Below are 19,932 nucleotides of genomic sequence, written 5' to 3'. Positions count from 1 at the left end.
GGCGGCGGGGGAGCGGCGCGGCGGCGGCCGAGGAACTGCGACAGCCACAGCTCATCCTGCTGCCGCTGCACCGCCTCCTCCTCGGCCGCTGCCCGCGGCGGGGCCGCCGCTAAGTAAGGGACGCCCGGCGGGAAGCGCGGTCCCCCCTCAGCCGCAGGCGGCGGTGGCAAGAAGAAAGGCGGGGGTGCCGCTGGTCCTACCGCGAAGGGCGCTGGGCGGACGGCGGGGCCGGGGAAGGGCGGCGGGAAGGCGCGGAAGGGCGGCGGGAGGCGGGCGGGGAACGGCGGCGGCTGCGCCATGCTCCCGCCGCAGCCCTCAGCGCGCCGCCATGACACCGCCTCAGCGCCCGCCTCAGCACAGCGCCAGAGCGCCCCCTGGCGGCCCGGAGGACCCGCCCCGCCCGCCTCCCGGCTCCACTTAAAAATTCAATTTCAAAAACTACTCCTAAAAGTTAAAATATGCAGGGATGGCGTCAGGGATGACAACTCGCCGCTGCTTGAATAATCGCTTTTATTCAAACGCCAGAGGTGAAGTACAAACTGTAGTTACACGGCATTTTTATTTCCTTAAAAACAGTTCTTGGTTACAGAATTCCAAACAACTTTCAAAACTAAGTTGTTGAACAGTTTCACCTAAAATGTGGTGGTTTTTTCTATCTGTTTAAAAAAGGATTTGAATTAAAGGATTCAGAATTAAAAGCTGTTATGTTTTTTTCACTCTACAAAAAGGAAAGTGAGGATGCAGTTACAGATAGTTCACCACAAATTCCCATTTTGAGGGGACCAAGCTTCTAGAAATATCCTCAACTCCAAATGCAGCTTTTTCTGAACCATTAGTGGGTCATTTAACCTGAAAAGAATCTGTAATCCCACGGGAAGTATCTGTTGCACCTGGCTACAACTGCATGTCACACTGCTGCTAGGGAAGAACACAAGAATTACACAGAATTTACATGACAAAAATTAATGACAAAAATAGGGTCAATAGATTTTCGGTATCCTTTCCTGTCCTAAAACATCCACTAGACTAAAAAGAAGGATGAAAATTTTATTTAAATAGTGTGAATTAAAGTTTTAGGGAAACTAAAGTCCACGTTTTCACCGAAGAACAAAACAAAGTTTTAAGTGACAATTTTAATTCCTGAAACAAATCGAAAACATACAGGTCCTTTAGTGTTTTACAAAGACTTTGCTAAAGGATTGAATTAATTTTGGTGGAGAACAGAAGAGGGAAGATTGCTTGCTGTGAGACTAAAATCAAAGACAAACCCACAAGATGCAATACTAGCATTTGAGAATATAACTTAAAAAGCATTGTCATGTGAACAATCACTACTGATTACAGCAAAAATATTATACATTTACTTCTTTCATCTCTTAACATTATAAGATAGGTTGGGCAAATACCTGGCACCAAAAAATTGATGCATGATAGTTCCAATACGTTAAACAAAATGTACTATATTAGAACATTAATATTTAAAAATTTATGGCGACTTCTCATCCAAATTTAGATGGTTTTACTGCTTCCTAGCAATCTTGTTGACCCCTCTGGAAAAGCAGACTTCACCTTCTTTCACAGTATCCAAGGTGATTAAAGCTCCCAATGGAGAAGTGAAGGGTATTATTGATATTCAAATGACTGTAACAAACCAGCATCACATTTTAGCAGAACCTCCCAGCAGTGTCACAAACGTGTCCCCCACCAATGTAACAAGCCACTCCAGTGCCCGCTGGGTGTCACACACCAGCAGGACTCTAACACTGACCTGAACATAACCCCCTGTGAGCCGTACCAGGAGCTAAGATAGTTTACTCACCCTCTACTAAAAATTCATTTTGATTTCCCACTTGTAGAGTAACATTATTGTTAAATCTAACTATTGGCAGCACCTGCGCTGCTGGTTTAGTTTCTGCAAGGGCAGTGCAGGTGCTGCTGCATTTGCTATACATTTTAATTGAACAAGTGTAATATACAATTCATATTTGAACATTATGCCACCCCAGTCCACACTCTGTCCATCAAATCAAGGTGATGCTGCAGTAAAATACACGATCTGATTTAGCTAATGAAGTTTCTCATCAGGAATCGTATCCGAGGCAGATCTGGTGCCTTTGGGGTCAGGCTGGAGGCAAGGAAAGAACCGAGTGAGCTTTTTGCAGGTGAGAGTTCTGACAGTGTTTAATGGTTTGCAGCATCTGCCTGCCGAGGCCAGCCTTCCTCCTCCACTCCAGAGTCGTACTCCTCTTCTGATGAGTCCTTGGTGGGAGCCCTAGGATTGGAAGGAATGATCAGACACCTTAGAGGGAAAGAACAAGAGACACTTTCCATAGCTTCTGACAAACACGTCACATGCACAGAGCCCCGTGGCAGAAGTCCTGACCTCCTGCTCTGGAAATGCTGCTGTGCACATCTGCAGTGCCACCAGCACACAGGCTCGTTAGCTGAATTCAATTAGCCTTCTGACTTTCAGTAAGTTGTTTGATTTAATCAATAAATTCAGTGTTTCTGGTGCTACACAAAATCACTTCAAGCAACCATCAGTGTAATACTTTTCACTCCCTCCAACAACACAAGGCTGAGCCAGGCTTCAGCACAGACAAGGTGCTGGAATGAGTAGCTGTACCTTAGTGGATACAGCCACTCAAACAACATTGTCAGTGACAGAAACCAAGACACAGGTCCTAAATTTCAGACCTGAAATTCAGAAATTAATTTTTTAACCTGACCCATTCTCTCTTAATTCCATCCTTCATTCATGGAAATGGTTGGATTTTTTTTTTAATGCAGATTTGTCCAGTGTTTTCAACATTGCACATCATCACCATACTCTTTACAACATTAAATTGATTATTTTAACAAGAGTTCAGCAAATCAATAGCTGTGCCTTTGTGGCTCTCCACTGCTGCAAGAGTAATGTAGAAAACTGTTGCAGCCTGGAGCTTGTACAAAAACCCCCACATCTGTGGTAAAAAGTAGGAAGAGAAAGAAACAATTTCATTTCAGAAATTTTAGTACAATCACAACTGAATTTCAAAGTTTTACTGTTACCTCAAAATTTACTTCCATTTCTACAGGTATACACACACAAAAGTAACTTCACATATGTTTATTTTAAAATTTCTGTTTGAAAACTAAAGTAATACAAATCCAAAGTCTCTAGGACAGAACTGGCACTAATTCAGCTGTGTACAAGATACAGAGCATTGCATCTTTTTTAGGTTGTGTGCATGATTTGTGCTTATTCCATCAGAATACCTGTCTAGTTGTATTACTGGTCTGTTCTGCTACTTCTGTTACCGTTTTACCTAATGTATCCTGGCTCTTTTTTGCCTTCTACAACATCTTTGTCAACTTCCACACATACGATGTCAGAATTGGGCACTTCAAACATGGGCTCCAGCAGCAGCTTTTCCTACAAGAAAATAGAGGGGAAAATATTTCTGTATGCCCTCTTCTACATAAACAAGTGATTTTCAGAGAGTCTTCTTGGAAGAACTCTGAATACTCACAGCTTTAGAAAGACTTACTGTATCCATGTGAGGGCCAGAACTAAGTGTGGCTTTCACTGGAAATGGTCAAGATTAGGTCCATACACACAAATCCAGGAAGCTTCATTTGCTGTTTGTAAGACTTAATTTACTCACCATTATAGATCGAAGACCTCTGGCACCAGTTTTTCTGTCCAGGGCCAGTCTGGCTATAGCCTTCAATGCATCTTCAGTTACATTTAATTCACACTACACAGAGAAAAATGACAAGTTCAGTTAATAATTTCATTTATAACTCAATGTGGCGAGTACAAGCATTACTGAAACCCCTGTATTTCTAAAAATGAACACCAAAGAGCCATCAAATGAAAACTCAAACCTTATCCATGCTGAAGAGCGCCTGGTACTGAGGAACCACAGCGTTCCGCGGCTCCGTCAGAATCCGGACGAGGGTTTTCTCATCCAGGCTGTGCAGAGGAACCACGACAGGCAAACGTCCCACAAACTCAGGGATCATGCCAAACTCGATGAGATCCCTGGCTTCCACGTGGCGCAGGAGGCGATCCTTCTCCTCAATATCCTCCTGTGGGTCAGACTCTCCACTGATATTGGCAAGATCAGCTGCTGCTGCGGCCCTTCTGCCTTTCCCCATGTTAGATGGTGTCCCAAATCCTAGGTACTGCAAAAACAAATGTGTTCTGCTCAGAGAACTGTAATAACTGAGTTTTCTTGATGAAAATAAATCATTTTCCATGAGTATTAAAAAATCTGCAGTGACTGATTAGGTCATTGTGTACTAATTTGAGCTCAAGAAACTACTCAGAGTAAAATTAGACCCCTTGCATACAATCAGTTTCTTAAAAGACTGACTCTCCTCAGTGAAGGATTAATACATCAGTGCAAGAGCAACCTTTTCTTAAAAGAAAGAAGGTTATCAACATGTTCTGGTCATTTTACAAGTACCAGTGACACTTCATAAGTGAAGTAAATTCAGGCAAGTTTGCTTACACGGGAAGCTACACGAACAATAATTGAATTTCACTCCTTTAGTGTTAGACAGGGAGCACATTTTGTAAGAATGCTGCAGCCAGAACCCAGTCCCCAGACATTAATCTACAAAACAGTGAACTGCAGGACCAGGTATTTTAAGATGATGATGGTTTTTAGCACCACTTGCTGAAATAAAGAAATTAAGTGTGTTTACAAATACAGCAAGACCTGTAGAAGTCAGTGTCGCGAACAGTGATCAGGATGATGATTTTTCAGCCTGGATACAGCCTCATGCACTCACTTTTTCATTTTTCCTCCTGCTGATAATTCTGTCAAGACCATTAAAAGCACCAGAAGCTACAAACAGAATGTTTGTTGTGTCAACCTGCACTGTTTCTCCACGTAGTTTCCGAGAATTCTTTTCTGGAACGTTTACTATTGTGCCTTCAAGTAATTTTAACAAGCCCTAAGAAAGAAGAAACAAGAAAGCAATAAAAATTTCCATTCTGTAGCATCATATAAAGGGGCACACCATGATATGTTCACTTTAACAAATACACTCCTATTTTTTGCTCCTTTTTGCCTTCATAGTAACAGTAAGTGTCCAAAAAAGTCAGTTTTCCCTATTAGACAATCCCACTCAAGAACAAAAATGTTCCTTTAATGTGGGTCCCATGCATGTTATGCATATAATGATGAGCAGCTTTAAGAGTTTTGTTTAAATGGGAATTGTTAGCTGTCCTTGCCTACATTATGAACTGGCTGTATGAATGCTGCAAAGACATTTTTGAACTAAAATGCTTCCATCAGGATGTCTCAAATTGGTTTTGAGATTACGTTTTTTAACAAAGTCAAGAGGAAAGATGTGTATTTTGAAGGTGAATAAAGAAGGAACTGAAGAACCATGACTCCATACATTCCCATGCTGTTTGACATGACAGGATCCTATGTCCTGTTCACTCAGGAAGTAAAATTACTCCACAGAAATATTTACCTGTTGAACACCTTCTCCCCCAACGTCCCGTAACTGATGGATACCAGGAACACTGCCAATCTTATCTACTTCATCCAGGAAAACAATTCCTGCAGTTACAGAAAATGGGTTTAAAGGAGACCCTACTTTTAAAGAGAAGCAAGTACTTACAGAGAATAATAAGATTCCTGTTCTACTTCCCAACTGCAAAAATGTGTCATTTTGGCCAATTGTGAACAAAACAAAAAAAAAATACATGTTGAGCTCTTTTCAGGTTCGTTCCATCTGGTTTAAACAAAAAAAAAAAAAACATGTTGAGCTCTTTTCAGGTTCATTCCATCTGGTTTAAACTTTGGGTACATGCAGCAGGACAGCAATTTCAGGAATACTGTTAGTCTCAAAAGGTTAGAGCACTTTAACAAAATGAACAGTCTCTGTAACACACATGAGAAGTTTACCTTGCTGTGCTTTTTCTATGTTGTAGTTGGCATCTTGCAGGAGTTTAGCGATGACAGATTCAATGTCTTCCCCAACATAGCCAGCTTGAGTCAAGGTGGTGCAATCACAGATGGCAAAAGGAACATCTAGGCATTTAGCCAGAGTCTGAGCCAGCAAGGTTTTACCTGGTAAAACAAAAGCTGCATGGTAGAACTGACACACATTTCTCTTAGAGCACACAAATCCAAGTGCTTGGACAGGGATTTCTAACAAGGGTGTGTAGTGACAGGACAAGGGGGAATGGCTTTAACTGAAAGAGGGTGGGTTTAAATGAGATATTGGGAAGAAATCCTTGTCTGTGAGGGTGGGGAGGCCCTGGCACAGGGTGCCCAGAGAAGCTGTGGCTGCCCCATCCCTGGGAGTGTCCAAGGCCAGGTTGGATGGGGCTTAGAGCAACTTTGGATAGTGGAAGGTGTCCCTGCCCACGGCAAGGGTGGAACAAGGGGAGCTTTAAGGTACCCTCCAACCCAAACCATTCAAGGATTTACCACAGGATCATCATTACTCTTATTAAACATTCTGAATCATACCAACATCTTAATATAAGAATATTTTCCCAGGGAGATAGCTTTCATAAGCAGTGGTTTTTGCATTGGCAGGTTGTATTTCTGGTTTTACTTTAATAATACACATTTAAGGCAGCTTGAAATGCATACAGTATCACAAAATGTCACACAATATAAAAACCATAACACATGTACTTGCAGAGTTTAAAGATTAAATAAATCAGTAGTCCTTTGCAGACACTCAGGGTGCAGTGCAAAGTCCAATTGCTCCTGCTTTGAAGTTGGGAAGAAACAGAATTAAAATATTGTTTAGTGAATGTTCTCCCAAAAAGTCTGCAAAATGCTATCACTTCAGCACAAACACTCCCAAGTCTTATGAACATACAAAGTCATCTCTCTTTCCAACTCCCTGCAACTAATCTGTCCCAGAGGTGAAACAGCACTAACTGCAACATCTCAGCTTGCCAGCTAAAGCAGTGAAACTGTAAGTGCCACTTTTTGGTCAAAGTGGCATATTTTATTCAGTCAGTAAATAAAGGCATTAAAAAAAAAGAAAACCATACAACTACAGATCATTCCTTTTTAAGGCCACTAGCTCAGCGTGTTAACATGGAATCCAATCCAGTTTAGTTTTCTTATAAACCAAATCTGAATAATTACAGAAGAGGAAAATCACCCATTAACAACAAATTCCATGAAAAATAGGACACCTATAGAAACATGCAGCTGTATACCTGATCCAGTTGGTCCAAGCAGCAAAATATTACTTTTTTCAAGTTTAATGTCATCATTGGCTGAATCTAGTACTTCTCCTCCCCGTTTTTCCTGAGGTATCTGCTGGTTCATCTGCTGCTGCATTGATGCTCCCAAAGCATTACCATGTGGACTGATTCCAGCAATCTGCAGGAGTTCTGAAGAGAACAGTAACAGCACTGTTTGAGCACCAACAAGGTCTGTCACTACTTTAGACACACAATAACAGCAAGCTTCTTCTGCAAACCCAGAACTCTCTCTGTACAGAAGCTTACAGAGAGGAAAGCAACAGAAATACAGTACAATTATTACACAAACAGCAGCTCCAACCACACTTTTGCACAGCCATATAGGAAAAGAATTTCCAATGGCACAGTGGATGACCTAAAAGCATTCCTCTACATTAAAAAGCAAGAGAAATTTTCACTCCTTACAAATTTACTCATTTTTACTCTAATTTCTTACACATTTTTTTAACATACAAGAAGAAATAAACCCAAGCTGTGGATTTCCGTGACAAAAAGTACAAGCACTGGACTTCACCCAACATTTCAAACTAGCAGTCACTAAAGACTCTTCTCCATGTCATAAAGTAGGTATTGCAGAGGAGGACATGAGGAGAGGGTTCACTTACTTGTAAATCTGTACTCATCCTCCCGTCTTCTGATTTCTAATTCTAAGAGAGAGGATGAAAACAGTCATAAAAAAGTAAGGCTATAAAAGCTTATAAATTCTCCACCTCTTGCCCTCTTCTGAATACATCACTGTCTATGAATGTATTTCTGACAAGAAATCCCCAGAAGAGCTATTTTTATTGCTGTCAAAATTAACCCAAAACCCAAATTGCATGTTTTTGAAATGCCAGCAAGCTATCTACTTCTAAAAACAACAATCTATTACCTCTAATTAGATTTTCACTTTAAAACCAATTATAGAAGGGGAAAAAAAATGGAGTAACAATTTTGGTTTGAAGAGGCTTCCTTAAACTCTCCCTGAGTGTAACAATGTTCCTTGTTACAAGACAGAACTCTGAAATATGTAAACATTCACATCAGTCTCTGTGGGTATGGACCATGTTATCTCCCTGTGGAGGGTCAGGAAATTCCTGGTGCCAGGTACACAACTGCTCTCTTACCATTACCAGAACAGTGCTAACAATGTTCCCTCCTCATTTAAAAGACTTATGTTAATTCAAAAAAAGGAGATCTATATGGTAACTTTTGCAAGACAGAACAAAACACCTTTTAAAAAAACCACCCAAGGTACACTTTGAGTCAGAGATGGTAACTTAATCCTACTTCTAAAAATAAATTAGACCAACATAGCTACACACTTACTCAGCAGCAAAAGTACTGCCAAGAGTAACTCCATCTACACCTGCTGGATATGGAACAATACTGTGGTGACCAGCAGATGCTGCCAGCAGGAGCAAGGCAAGTTAGAAATCCAAGTACTCATCCATTTACCTATGCAAATATCACCTTCTGATCTGCACTGCTGCTTGCAGATTCAGCAGCAGATTTACCGTTAAGTAGTAAATGAGATTAGAAAGAAAAAATTAGGAGACTCACTTTAGAAAGTTAAAGGAGGATACCCCATAATATGCATCAGCAAAAAGGGCTAAGCATTTAATATGGTAAGCACCATAAACCTTCTGCTTACCATTTAAATAAATCACAGAAGTTCACAGTGAAAATTACATTTAGTAGAAATTCTTATTGATCATTTCAATTATAGAACATCTAGAGTCAGGGTAAAATCTTTCTCAGATTTCTCAAGTTAGAGCCCTGAAATGGTAATTTATGGTAGAAAAATACCAAAAATCATACAAACCTCTTGGTGTTAAAGAAGTCTGTTTCTCAACTTCTGCTTGCTGTCTCATGTTAGATGGGATATTATTGTAGATTCTCTTGTAATGATTATACACAGCAACTGAAAGCACCTTCTTGGCAAAACACTGACCAACAACGTATTTGTCGAGGTAGTTGTAAATCTGAAAAACAGCTCCATCTCAGTAACACTTCTAAATTGTCTTGCAGCAAAAAAGGAAAAATAGTATATTGTGCCAAAGATAGACTTTGGTCTGAACTGTTACAGACCTGAGAAACAGAAAATAACATCTAAAATGCAAAACATATTCCTGTTGATAAGTTTACTTAAAAACCGTAATGCTCACACAGACTCATACTGTCTGTCAGTTCTGCCCTACTAATATACAAGCCCACTGCTATTTTCACCCAAATTTTTAAGAGAAACAGAAATTTTGAGAACACTTATTTTCTTAAAAGAGGCCTATCAAGGAGCTGCGTGCAGGTTCAGAAACCATTACAGTCCACCAAGAACTGAGAAACACAAAAGGCTTCCTCACTAATCTCCAGAGGGAAACCAAGTGACTTCAGAAGGACCATGGCCACAAGTTAATCAGCTACAGCTCTCACCCAAATCCACACCAAATAAAAGGCTCTGCAGCTACAGAAAGAAGCTGCCAAAATAAAAATACAGAATGCAAGGCCACAGTGAGAAAGAAAAGTTACTAGGTTGGTGAGGGCTGAGGTCAGCCTCAAGGTCAAAGAAGAAAATGAAACCACAAGACAGAGAAAAACAGCTCCAATACCTTTATTGGATCTACTTGTTCCCTTTATCAGTGCTCTGCTGGGTCACACAGCTCACAAAGGTTTAATCTTGAGCTAATCATCTTTATTGGTTGTTGCTCTGTCCCAGCAGCCCATTGCACACCTGATGCAGATTAAAGGAAGCATTTCTCCAGGCTGCAAGAGGAGGGAACTCTGGCTGGAATTCAGAACATACCTTTTTCGGTGGAGGTGGTGGCTTCTGCTGGAATGCCAATTTCACAGCTTCTGCTGCTGACTCGGGCTCTTTAATGATGCTCTTTTTTGTGTCTGCCTCTGACAGGACAACAAAAAAGTGGTGACACTTTTCACACTTCACAAAACGGGTGGAAGCTGCAGAAAAAGTCAAACAAAACAAAAAAAATCAAACAAAACAGTAAGAGGAATTGCTTCTGTCCAAGCTCATCACACAGGACAAGCACCTGTAAGACAGCACAGCCTCTCTGTGTTTACACAACACTTCTCCCTCACTCACCTTAGAACATTTAAAAGCTATTATTGGCCTATGAAATTTGACACAGAGGGAACACATTTTGCCCAAAAAAAATCAGAATGCTGGGCAGCAACTAGACAATGGATTAAACACAAAATTCCTTTTGATACTCATCCAAGTAGCATCACACTCCTGAGAGAGACAAAATTAATGAAGGCTTTAGCTGTGCAGGAAATGTTCCTAACTCTCAAACTGACAACAAAATAAAATATTGTGGTTAGGCACAGACTAAAGTGCAGGGAAGCAGTCTAGAATATCAAAGACAGCATTACAGGAGGGCTCTGGCAGCTGCTGCTCTCTGCATCCCTCTGGCTTTGGAACACTGTGGATCAGGCCTGAGTCACCCAAGCCCAGGACATGGAGCACAGGGGGGTCACCCAAAGGGCTCACCCCAACAACAGGCAGCTGTGGTATGCAACAAACCATCAAGGACTTGGATGTTTTGCAAGATGATCTGCTTATTTATTTTTACTGTCAGGACTAGGACAAATTTCTTTCAAATTCCAAAAGCTAAACCCTCCTGCTGCTGGCTTTGTGAACTATGTCTCAAGAAATCTGCAGAGGTTGGTTTCATAAGCCTGAAAATGAGAACCTGCATTGCTCTTCTTTTCCTTTGGCAAAGCAAAGTTGAAATAATGAAAACACACAGTAGAGAAGAATAATATAAGTGATTCAGAATAGATCCTTTCCAGCCATATTATTATGCTACTAAATGCAAATCACAAGCAATAGGATAAATTTAAAAGAAATATACCAGCAAATGAATTTAATTACAAGTTAAGTAACTGCAGAAAAACAACCCCATGAAAACTTCAATGTCAGAACTTCTAAAATCATAAAAAGTTTTTGGAAAATGGCTTGAACACTGTAGCAGCAGCTGACTGTAACAACACCCTCTAGCAATAAACAAGCTGCTTATTTATAACTTGTTGTCTCCCATAGGACTGGCATCAGCAGAAGAGGAGTGGGTGGGGTTTTTCTTACCACAGGTCCCACCTTACACCTGGATAAGCAAGACCAACAGATTACTTTAAGAATATAGCAACTAATACTGTGACCAACACAGCTTTATTAACTTTACTTCAAAGAAATTCTGTGTTACAGCCTGGAAGTTCTCCTGGCAACCTTCCAAATTACTGTTATCTGCCTCATGGGAATGTGATGGAAATCCACTTGCACAAACCCATTCCTCTTATGTAACTATTATTTAGCAAGGATATTGTAGGGAATAAAAACAACTCAACCTTTCTCCCAGGGCTCACTCAAAACACCTCTGATATTTGTGATGACTACAGTGCCATGAGGCTGCTCTCCTTCCTTATGCAAGGCTTATTTAGGATAGAATAGCCATGGGAATGGTTGGTGCCTTTATAGAGCCACATGAATGATTTAAAAACCCCAGAAAATAAGGAGTGGACTGTAAGAGTACTATGGGGCATCTTCACAAAAAAAAAGAAAAAAAAAAGAGTACACAATTGAGTTGCAGGCAACTTTGCTAATCCTAAATACTGGCACGTTTTCATATGTTCTTTCAGCAAACACATAAAAGCACAACAAAGAACATCCATGTCAAATTACCTCCCTGTCATTAAGGTGTCTGCAAATATTTCCAGTGTGCCAAAATGCAAGTTAAATGTTGTTCTGCATCAGACAACATTGCCACAGAGGCTGCATAGCAAAGGCATTTCTGAAGTCTGTGTGAGCTGACCTTGCCAAAAAGAAATGGCAGGTTTTTACAAAACATACAGGAAACAGAAATAATCAGAGGATTAAAATTAAAAAGAGCTGTAGGGTTGAGATAATGGGCTGCTATCAAATTGCTGTAAGGGAAAAAATAAACCCCAAACCAGGAAAAAGAAAGCAGGGAAGCTTCTGAGTGTGTACAATAGCAGGGAAGTGCTGCTTTGGAGGGTGGAGTAACCTGCTGGCATCAGGTGGAGACAGTAAAACTGCACCCAGATAAGGCTTCTTATGTCAATCAGCTTTCAGCTATTGGATTTCACTCCACATCTGAGGATCAAGTCTTATTTCACTGATCATAAACTCTCCTCACAGACTTTCACAACCCAAAACAATACAGGAGCTGCTGAAAAAGGAGGGCAAAGCAAAATAACTTTTTGTTTGCCTCATATTTTCCCTTCATTGTTAATTACTGGAAAACCATTGCCAAGCAAATCTTTCTGCAAGATTTGCAGATACAAAGAGAAGCTCCATCAAAAACAAACTCCACTGGAGAACCAGCCTGTCACAATGCCACTCAATGGCAATTAATTTTCTAATGAACATGGCTTTTATTCAGTATTTTGCTTCCCTGCTTCTCTCAAAATGACTGAAAATAAAATATTTAAACTGAAACAAATGCTAATTGAATGTTTTCCTTTGGTTTTAGATATTTATTTAAGGCTCTGCAGGTTGGCAATTCTAACCAGAACTGTGCAAATTCATCATTTTTCCTGACTAAGCAACAACAAAAAAATCAAGTTACAGTAGGCTTAATACAACTTGCAACTCATTCGTTTTGGGCAGAATTGAACAGATTTATTTTTCTTAGTTTTTGTTTTCTTTTTTCAAATCAATTTTAAGATATTTAGAACTTCTGTTTTCCAGCTGCTTTATAGAATGTGGTTGGGAAGCAGTTTGCTCAAATTAACAGAGTAAACCAGAATAACACAAGTCCAGAAAAACTTCACCAGGACTCCCAGGAACTTTGGAAAAAAGTGGGTTTCCAGTCCCAAGCTGTTTACAGAACCTGTGTTATTCTGATGCTGCAACTCAAGTGGGTTCACTACTTGGGAATTTTAAATTGTATCTATCAAGACATGTTCTCCCATAGTGTTGGTATGAATAAATCCTGTTCCCAAGGAATTTTCCAGGCACGCTTAAGTGTTCCCAACAACACTGAGAAAGCACTAAATCCCATCTCTGCTTTCCAGGGATGTTCTGGGACAATGATTGAATGGTATTCCAGCCAAAAGCACAAACTGCAGCACCAAGGGAAACACACCAGTGAAGTGAGAGAGTTTCAAAAACATCTCTGCCTGCTCATGAATCACAAGAAGGTAAATGAGATTAAAAATCCTTCTAGTTTCCAACCACACCCAGTCCAGGGAGAAACCACACTGAGCACCAGACAGGATCAGATTTCCAGTTCCATGAATTGGTGCCAGGTTTTGCAGAATACCTTGTTGCCTATAGTTTCAAACAAACTGGAAAAACAACCTTATTCCAAGGGAGAAAAATTACTGAGGACTGATCCTTTCTCTAAATAAATATACTGTTATTGCTATAGAACTGTCTTGTGATTCATTGTGACATTTGATCATTTTAAATACTATTTCACACGAGTAGCAGCAAATAACAGCACATCCACTCATTATTTTTGTCAGCTGTTATATCAACAATTGCTGAACATGTTTATGCTGACCTTGTCTTAAGCCTCTTAGTGCACAAGTCTGATCATGACTTGATACTTGCTCCTTGACCTCACCAACTAACAGTGGGTATTTGCTTTCTGACAAAAGTTCTTGTTTTCTAAGCTGGTCTCATTAGTGCTGAAATAAGGTAGGAAATATCTTCAAGACTGATAGAACCTAAAGAATAAATGGCATTAATTTGGATTATACTTAAAAAAAAAAAAAAAAAGGAGCAATTGCTGCTGGAGAACAAGCATTTTGGATTTTCTAGCTGGACTTTCCAGCCTGCTGTTTGGAATGTATTATAGCTCTGACTTTGCCATGGAAGACTGTTCCAGTAAGCCATCTGTCACACACTAATTCCTCTGCTGGATAAGCACTTTAGTTATAGTACATGCAGGATTAAAGTTATATTATTTAGGAAAGAAAGGACAGGCATTACAAATGCACATATATAAGGTATATACTTATATAATAGAGATGTGAAAGTACCTGTAGTTCAAATGGTATTAAGTATAAAATGCCATGAACTATTTTAAAAATGCATTTCACAGATGCAATGTGAATTCCACTACCACATCCCCACACTTCATGGGAATTACACAAATGTACCCACAGAGACAATAAATGTTGGTTACACCAACAAGGCCAAACTGAGCATAACAAAACTTCTGACACCATGTAATTAGGTACTGCCACTTAGCTATCAGGGCTATGTAAAATCACAAAGTCACATCTGTGCCTATTTAAAACAAGGAAGTTTTAAGGAAAACTTACACACAAAGGTCTCCACGTGTGTGCACAAGTCCCCACACTTTGGGCAGCGCAGCTGGTTCCCTCCTTTCCCAGAGCTTCCAGAGCTTGACTTTTTACCACCACCCTCACCAACAGATTTCTAAAAGAGATTTCCAGACAATTAGCCCCAAACAATGGAGCTGGTACAGCAGGCATTTAGCAGTGTGCTCATGGAATCAAATAATCTGAATTTGGCAACAGCTGAATGACAAAGTAGCTATTGTCAGGATTTTTTAAAAGCTTTGGATACACAGAAGAATTTGACACAAACACTTGGAAGTGTTTTACGTTTGCAAATTATTTACAAATACATCTGCATTTCCCAGGTCTGCCAGTCTTGGATGCCCATGGAAGAGGTATCCCACACCTGCCTTAGAGCTGCTTGTCTGGCACTAGAACAGTAACAAGCTCTGTTTCAATAATGTGTTTTGATGTTTTAATGCCAGACAAGAAAACAAATCATATTGAGAGAGTATTTTTTATGTCAACTGTGTGGAGTCTAAGGGTTTCTGAAGCCACAGCTCCTCTCACTTCCTGGGCAGGTGCAGCAATCTATGCTAAAACATGCATTTCAAAGTGCTTGGAAATACTGCATTTTTTACTTATATCTGTATCTATGCCTTCATACTCTGATTAATACAAGTTATTATATTTTAGGAAACAGCAAAAATCTCTCTTCCCATTTCTAAGGCAGCTCTTCATTTTTTTAAACCTGTCTTGCCTACTGATTTCTCCTTACAACCCTTTTCAAGAAAAAAAAAAAATTATTAATTTATCTTTTTATTTATTTTTTAAAAAGTTTAATTGCACCTTCAGAACAGACCTGTGTCACCTGGACAGTTCCTCAGGTTCACAACACACCATACTAAGGCAAAGTTATTGCCTGTGAACTCTCAAAATGTTATTTGCTGACTAAAGAGCAGTTTTATTCCAAGGTAATAATTTATCTGAAGAAGCTGTTTATTAACTATAATTACAGAGAATGACTAGGATAAAAATAGACTACTACTGACTAACAAGAGGTGAGCTCATGTCCTCACTGACTCGTCTTACTTAAGACAAACCAGTTCTAAACCCAGAAACACTTAAAATGTACTTTAAAAAAGTCTACTTGGGAGCAATAGCTCTGATTACTACTCTTTCCTGAAATCCTGTTCTTGATTTATGACATCAAGTAAAATTTTCAAGTTTACACTGAGCAAAAAGACCTATAAAACTGGGAAAAGCATTGTGGGATGTTGACAGGGTTTATCTCCTAACAAATTCACAATACAATTTATTTTTTCTTCACTGCCAGTTGCAGCAATGTAAGGGATTAGAAATATCAGGAGTTGGCAAAAATTTTGAGATAAATTTTAAGTAAAAAAATTTAAAAAATGTAAGGGACATTTTACATAAATTATTGAAACCCCCAGTTTGTGGAAATTACCTTGCTTCCATCTCCAGAACCATCCTTGCTTGCACCATCCTTTGAAGCAAAATATGCTGGTGTTTCTGAAAAGTTTCTAAGAGGAATTCGTTTTAGAGAACAAGTTTCAAAAGTCCCAAGTTTTCCTAAAACGGGGATGCGTGTTCGACCACAAGTAATACCTAAAAAAAAAAAGAAAAAAAAAAAGAAAAAAAAGAAAGTTAAATATTAAAATTCTCCTGTTTTAATTCCATTGCCACCAAATCTCAGAACTGATTTACTTTAAGTGGAGCTTAAAGGTTTTGGCAAAAGAATTCAGCTCTGAACAGATTTTAATTATCCAAAATAAATGATCTTTACCACCTTAGTGTTCACCTTGTTGAAAGCTACCTTGGTTGTCCAAAAAAGACCCCAAAATAATTTCAGATCTTCTAACTTCAGACAACTGAGAGTCCTGTTATGGCATGAAATAGGGAACATCCCAGTTATGAAACTGATCCTCAGAACGATAAACACAATCAACTCACAGCTTTTATTGTGAAATAATAAAGACAGAAACCTTTGAAGAGTCTCTATTATGCACAAATCAGCTGTTTCAGACAGCTGGATCTGGCTTTCACTTGGGAACTCCACTAAAAATTAGTTTCCAGGAATTTGAGGCACCTCTTGGCACCCAGAGCTGAGCTGAGGGAACCTGAGGAGCTGTGTCCTATTTGGCACTCACCGACCGGCCGGCACCGGCAAACTCGGCGTAACCTTCACTTTGCTGGAATTCCTTCTTGCCAACATGGAAAAAACCCTCCCTGTGAAACTAAACAGCCTTTTCCTCCTCTTGCAACACGGGCAGGATTGCATTTCACGGCAGGGCATGACGTGAGCCAACATATGTTGTGCTTGTGATTTCAACATCAACAACAGCCCGGGATCTGTATCTCATCTCTCGCATTTGAAGTGGCAAATTTCTCACTTGGCTCGAAGGTTTTGGTAAGGACTCTGTGCCCTACTGACAGCAGAGCTATACAGCAACAATTACAGACTTGCTGACAACACACAGGTTTATTGTTATGGGGATGAGAGAATCCCATGGAACATCCAGAAACTCTTCAAAAAAATAAGAAAAGGAAAGAATGGCAAGAGAAGCACAGCTCGTTTGCTCTGAAAGAGGAAACGACAGCAACCAAGAGATGGGAGCTTAGCTGAAAGAGGATACTCTGAAAATTCACCTTGTTACTATAATAAAAAAGGAGAAAAATAAAGAAGAGGAACCTAAATTTACCAGGAAAACTCTTACAGGCTCTGCAAAATCACAACAAAGATGACAGAGTCAAATGAGATTTGAAGCTGGTTTATTAACTTACATGCTGCTTACTGAAGATGACTTGTACTATTTGTAACATGAGTAAAAATTAATCTTTTAAAAATCTCTTAACAGCATTGCTTCTGCCTGTAAACGTGAGGGAGGAATAACAATCAATGAGCCTTCCCCATCTTAAATTCCTCTGCCAAAAATTAATCTTTTAAAAATCTCTTAACAGCATTGCTTCTGCCTGTAAACGTGAGGGAGGAATAACAATGAGCCTCCCCATCTTAAATTCCTCTGCTGAGTGCCACTGCAACACATTTTAGATTACACAGGGTAAGCTGCAAAAACATCACAGAAAACTTGAAAACACTGGCTGGCTCTCAGAAGCAGTTGTGTCTGTGAAGTGAATGTGCAGGGAACTCTGACAGCCCCGTGTGCCAAGTGCACTTGTCAGTGAGGAACAAGCTGTGGGGAGTGTTTACAATGCAAAGCTCTCAGCAGCTCCCTGGCTTGGAGGCTCATTCCTCTGAGATGGTTCCTTCACTGAGGCTTGGTTTAGAAATGAGAAAAGACCCCTGAAAATCCAACAATGAGCACCTCGCCTGGCTTGAACAAAGCCTGGAGTCACACAGGTAACACGGGGATGTGGCCTGAAGCACTAACACAGAAGCTGAAACATTTCATTCCTCATTTCAATTCAGAGTGCTCTTGTGAGACAGAGAATGCACTGAGCACTGCACGGGATGAACTATGAAACCTTACACACAGCACTGAGTACTGAGCTGTGAAGAGTAAACCAGGGGAAAAAAATCATATTACTGCTACGTCAGCTTGTGGCTGAGCACAAAAAGCCTCATGTGTTTATTGTGAGGTCTGAGTGGTGTTTTTGGACAAAATATCCTCGTATAATTACACAATGAAGCAATAAGAAAGTTATCACCACGACTTCCTTGAGTCAATAAGCCCAGAGGGAGATTTCCAGGGGAAATCAACATTCCAGCCCAATGCCTGGCAGCTGCCACTGAGGGATCCAGCCTCTGATAAATGTTCCAACATGTAACATCTGGCAGGATGTGCTCACACACACCTGGCAGGGAGGCTCAGGTGATGGTTTTTTTTGGAGCACTGACTTCAAAGGACGTGTCCCTAACATTGCTGGCAGCCATGGAACCGATCCAGGGTGCTGGGATTTGTGAGTTAAGAAACGATGGGAAGCTCCTTAACACCTCATTAACCTTTAATTGATACTTGACAGAATAAATACTGAATTTTGGGGCAAGCCTGGGGGATCTTGGAGGCATCCACTGCTCAGGAAAGTGACAGGGACACAGTGACAAACTGGAACTGTCCCACATAACACTCGACTGATCACATTGATCTGTGCACTCTGAACTCTCAACTTTGCAGCAACCAGCAACAGCAAACAAAGCACCTGGCAGATGACACAATTTAATACAAAAGACACACAAAAGTAAGATACATTTATTTTTAAATGTAGCTTCCATTGAAAGCTGATGGATAAACAAGTGTATTGCTCTATCTGCATTTTACTCTCATTTGCTCTTTTACACAATCCTTTTGAATCTTAGATCTGACCAAAAACCCCACCAATTTTAAAAAAAAAGATAATTCTGCAATGAATTCCAAAGAGTACTTGCTTTAAAGTCGATTGTTCCATAGGGGTTGCATAAGGCCAGACAGGCTGGGTTTGAAAGCACAGGTTAGAACCTTTCAGCTGATATCTGAGAGAGAAATGAAAGGCACCTACAAAGAGTTAACTCACCTCTTAAGGGCAGTAATGATCTCTGACTCATCAGGCTATTGCTGAGGGTACAGGAATTGAAAATATTGTTGCAAATGTGGCAACAGAGAGATTTTTCAGCACAATTTGGGAGTGCTCTACCTTTCACCCAAAGCAGCACAGGGTTTATCTGCTCTCAGCACCCCCGAGAACACCACGAAAAGGGTAAACAAGAAAAAACAGTAAAAAAGTAACAACCTCCCACAGCCCTCGACTTCCAGGGAGCAGCTGGCACAGTCTCGTCCTTCTACCAATTTGGTAATAATTAATTTCGCTAAACCCATTTTTATGAGAAATATTTCAAGTTTAGACTACCATAAAGGTAGGCTTTTAATTAGTTAAGGCAATTAAGCCATTTTTAATCCAATTAACCACATTTACTCGCGCTGCAGAGTAACACACGCCGGCCGGCAGCTGCCGAGCATCGCTTCAGTTGAAATAAACTCGATTCTCGCATTCCGCCTCCCCTCAGCGAGGGCAAACTCTCCACAGCTGCCCTTACCCCAGCCGCACCGCGCGGGTGACCCCAGCAAACGGTTAAAAAGAGGGAAAAAAGGGGAAAGGCCGCCGCGTCCCGCCGCTGTCACAGCGCGATAAGGGCAGCGGCGGGGCCGGGGCTCCCCTCAGGGCCGCGGCGCGAAGGGCCCGACCCCGCCGGGCCCGGCGAGGGAAGGCCGGAGCGCGGTTACCTCTGCGGGCGGAGGGCAGCGTGGAGCCGAAGAGGCGGGCGGCGGCGGCGCAGCTGTGGCAGGCGGACATGGTGCAGCGGCCGCGGGCCCGGCCGGCTCCCCCCGCCGCCGACAAGGCCTCGCTGGCGACGGTCCGGCCCCGCCCGCCCCGGTAACGCCCCCGTGACGGCGCGGCGCGTCGCAGCGGGA

At 40.9% G+C, this 19,932-nt stretch overlaps 2 protein-coding genes across 5 annotated transcripts in view; both read right to left on the bottom strand.

Moving 5' to 3' along the window:
* The window catches only part of PDCD7 (programmed cell death 7), a 4,444-nt gene extending 4,072 nt beyond the window's left edge, over window positions 1-372 (bottom strand). Inside the window, exon 1 of the mRNA XM_041419136.1 lies at window positions 1-372. This exon is cut by the window's left edge and continues 346 nt beyond it. Coding sequence (XP_041275070.1) covers window positions 1-299 — 299 coding nt within the window. The 5' untranslated portion in view covers window positions 300-372.
* Window positions 373-493: 121 nt separating this feature from the next.
* Window positions 494-19,900, bottom strand: CLPX (caseinolytic mitochondrial matrix peptidase chaperone subunit X). 4 transcript variants are annotated; one of them, XM_041419130.1, is made up of 15 exons: window positions 19,744-19,869; window positions 19,037-19,077; window positions 15,972-16,132; window positions 14,525-14,642; window positions 10,020-10,174; window positions 9,045-9,204; window positions 7,846-7,887; window positions 7,193-7,369; window positions 5,913-6,077; window positions 5,476-5,564; window positions 4,783-4,947; window positions 3,871-4,170; window positions 3,648-3,740; window positions 3,309-3,415; window positions 494-2,272 (listed from the first exon to the last, which is right to left on the bottom strand). In XM_041419130.1, the coding sequence occupies exons 2-15, from the start codon at window positions 19,065-19,067 to the stop codon at window positions 2,182-2,184; spliced, it is 1,854 nt and encodes a 617-aa protein (XP_041275064.1). In that variant the 5' UTR covers window positions 19,068-19,077; window positions 19,744-19,869; the 3' UTR covers window positions 494-2,181. The 4 variants fall into 4 exon arrangements, with proteins under 4 accessions (XP_041275064.1, XP_041275066.1, XP_041275063.1 ...); XM_041419132.1 differs by lacking the exon at window positions 19,037-19,077 and having other exon boundaries at window positions 3,259-3,415; window positions 19,744-19,900; XM_041419129.1 differs by lacking the exon at window positions 19,037-19,077 and having other exon boundaries at window positions 19,744-19,900.
* Window positions 19,901-19,932: the final 32 nt, after the last annotated feature.

The sequence above is a fragment of the Onychostruthus taczanowskii genome, unplaced genomic scaffold (genome assembly GCF_017590055.1).
Source record: "Onychostruthus taczanowskii isolate IOZ18803 unplaced genomic scaffold, ASM1759005v1 scaffold6, whole genome shotgun sequence".
Taxonomy (NCBI): Eukaryota; Metazoa; Chordata; class Aves; order Passeriformes; family Passeridae; genus Onychostruthus; species Onychostruthus taczanowskii.
The sequence above is the reverse complement of the archived record's forward strand: the minus strand, read 5'-3'. Positions and strand labels throughout refer to the sequence as shown.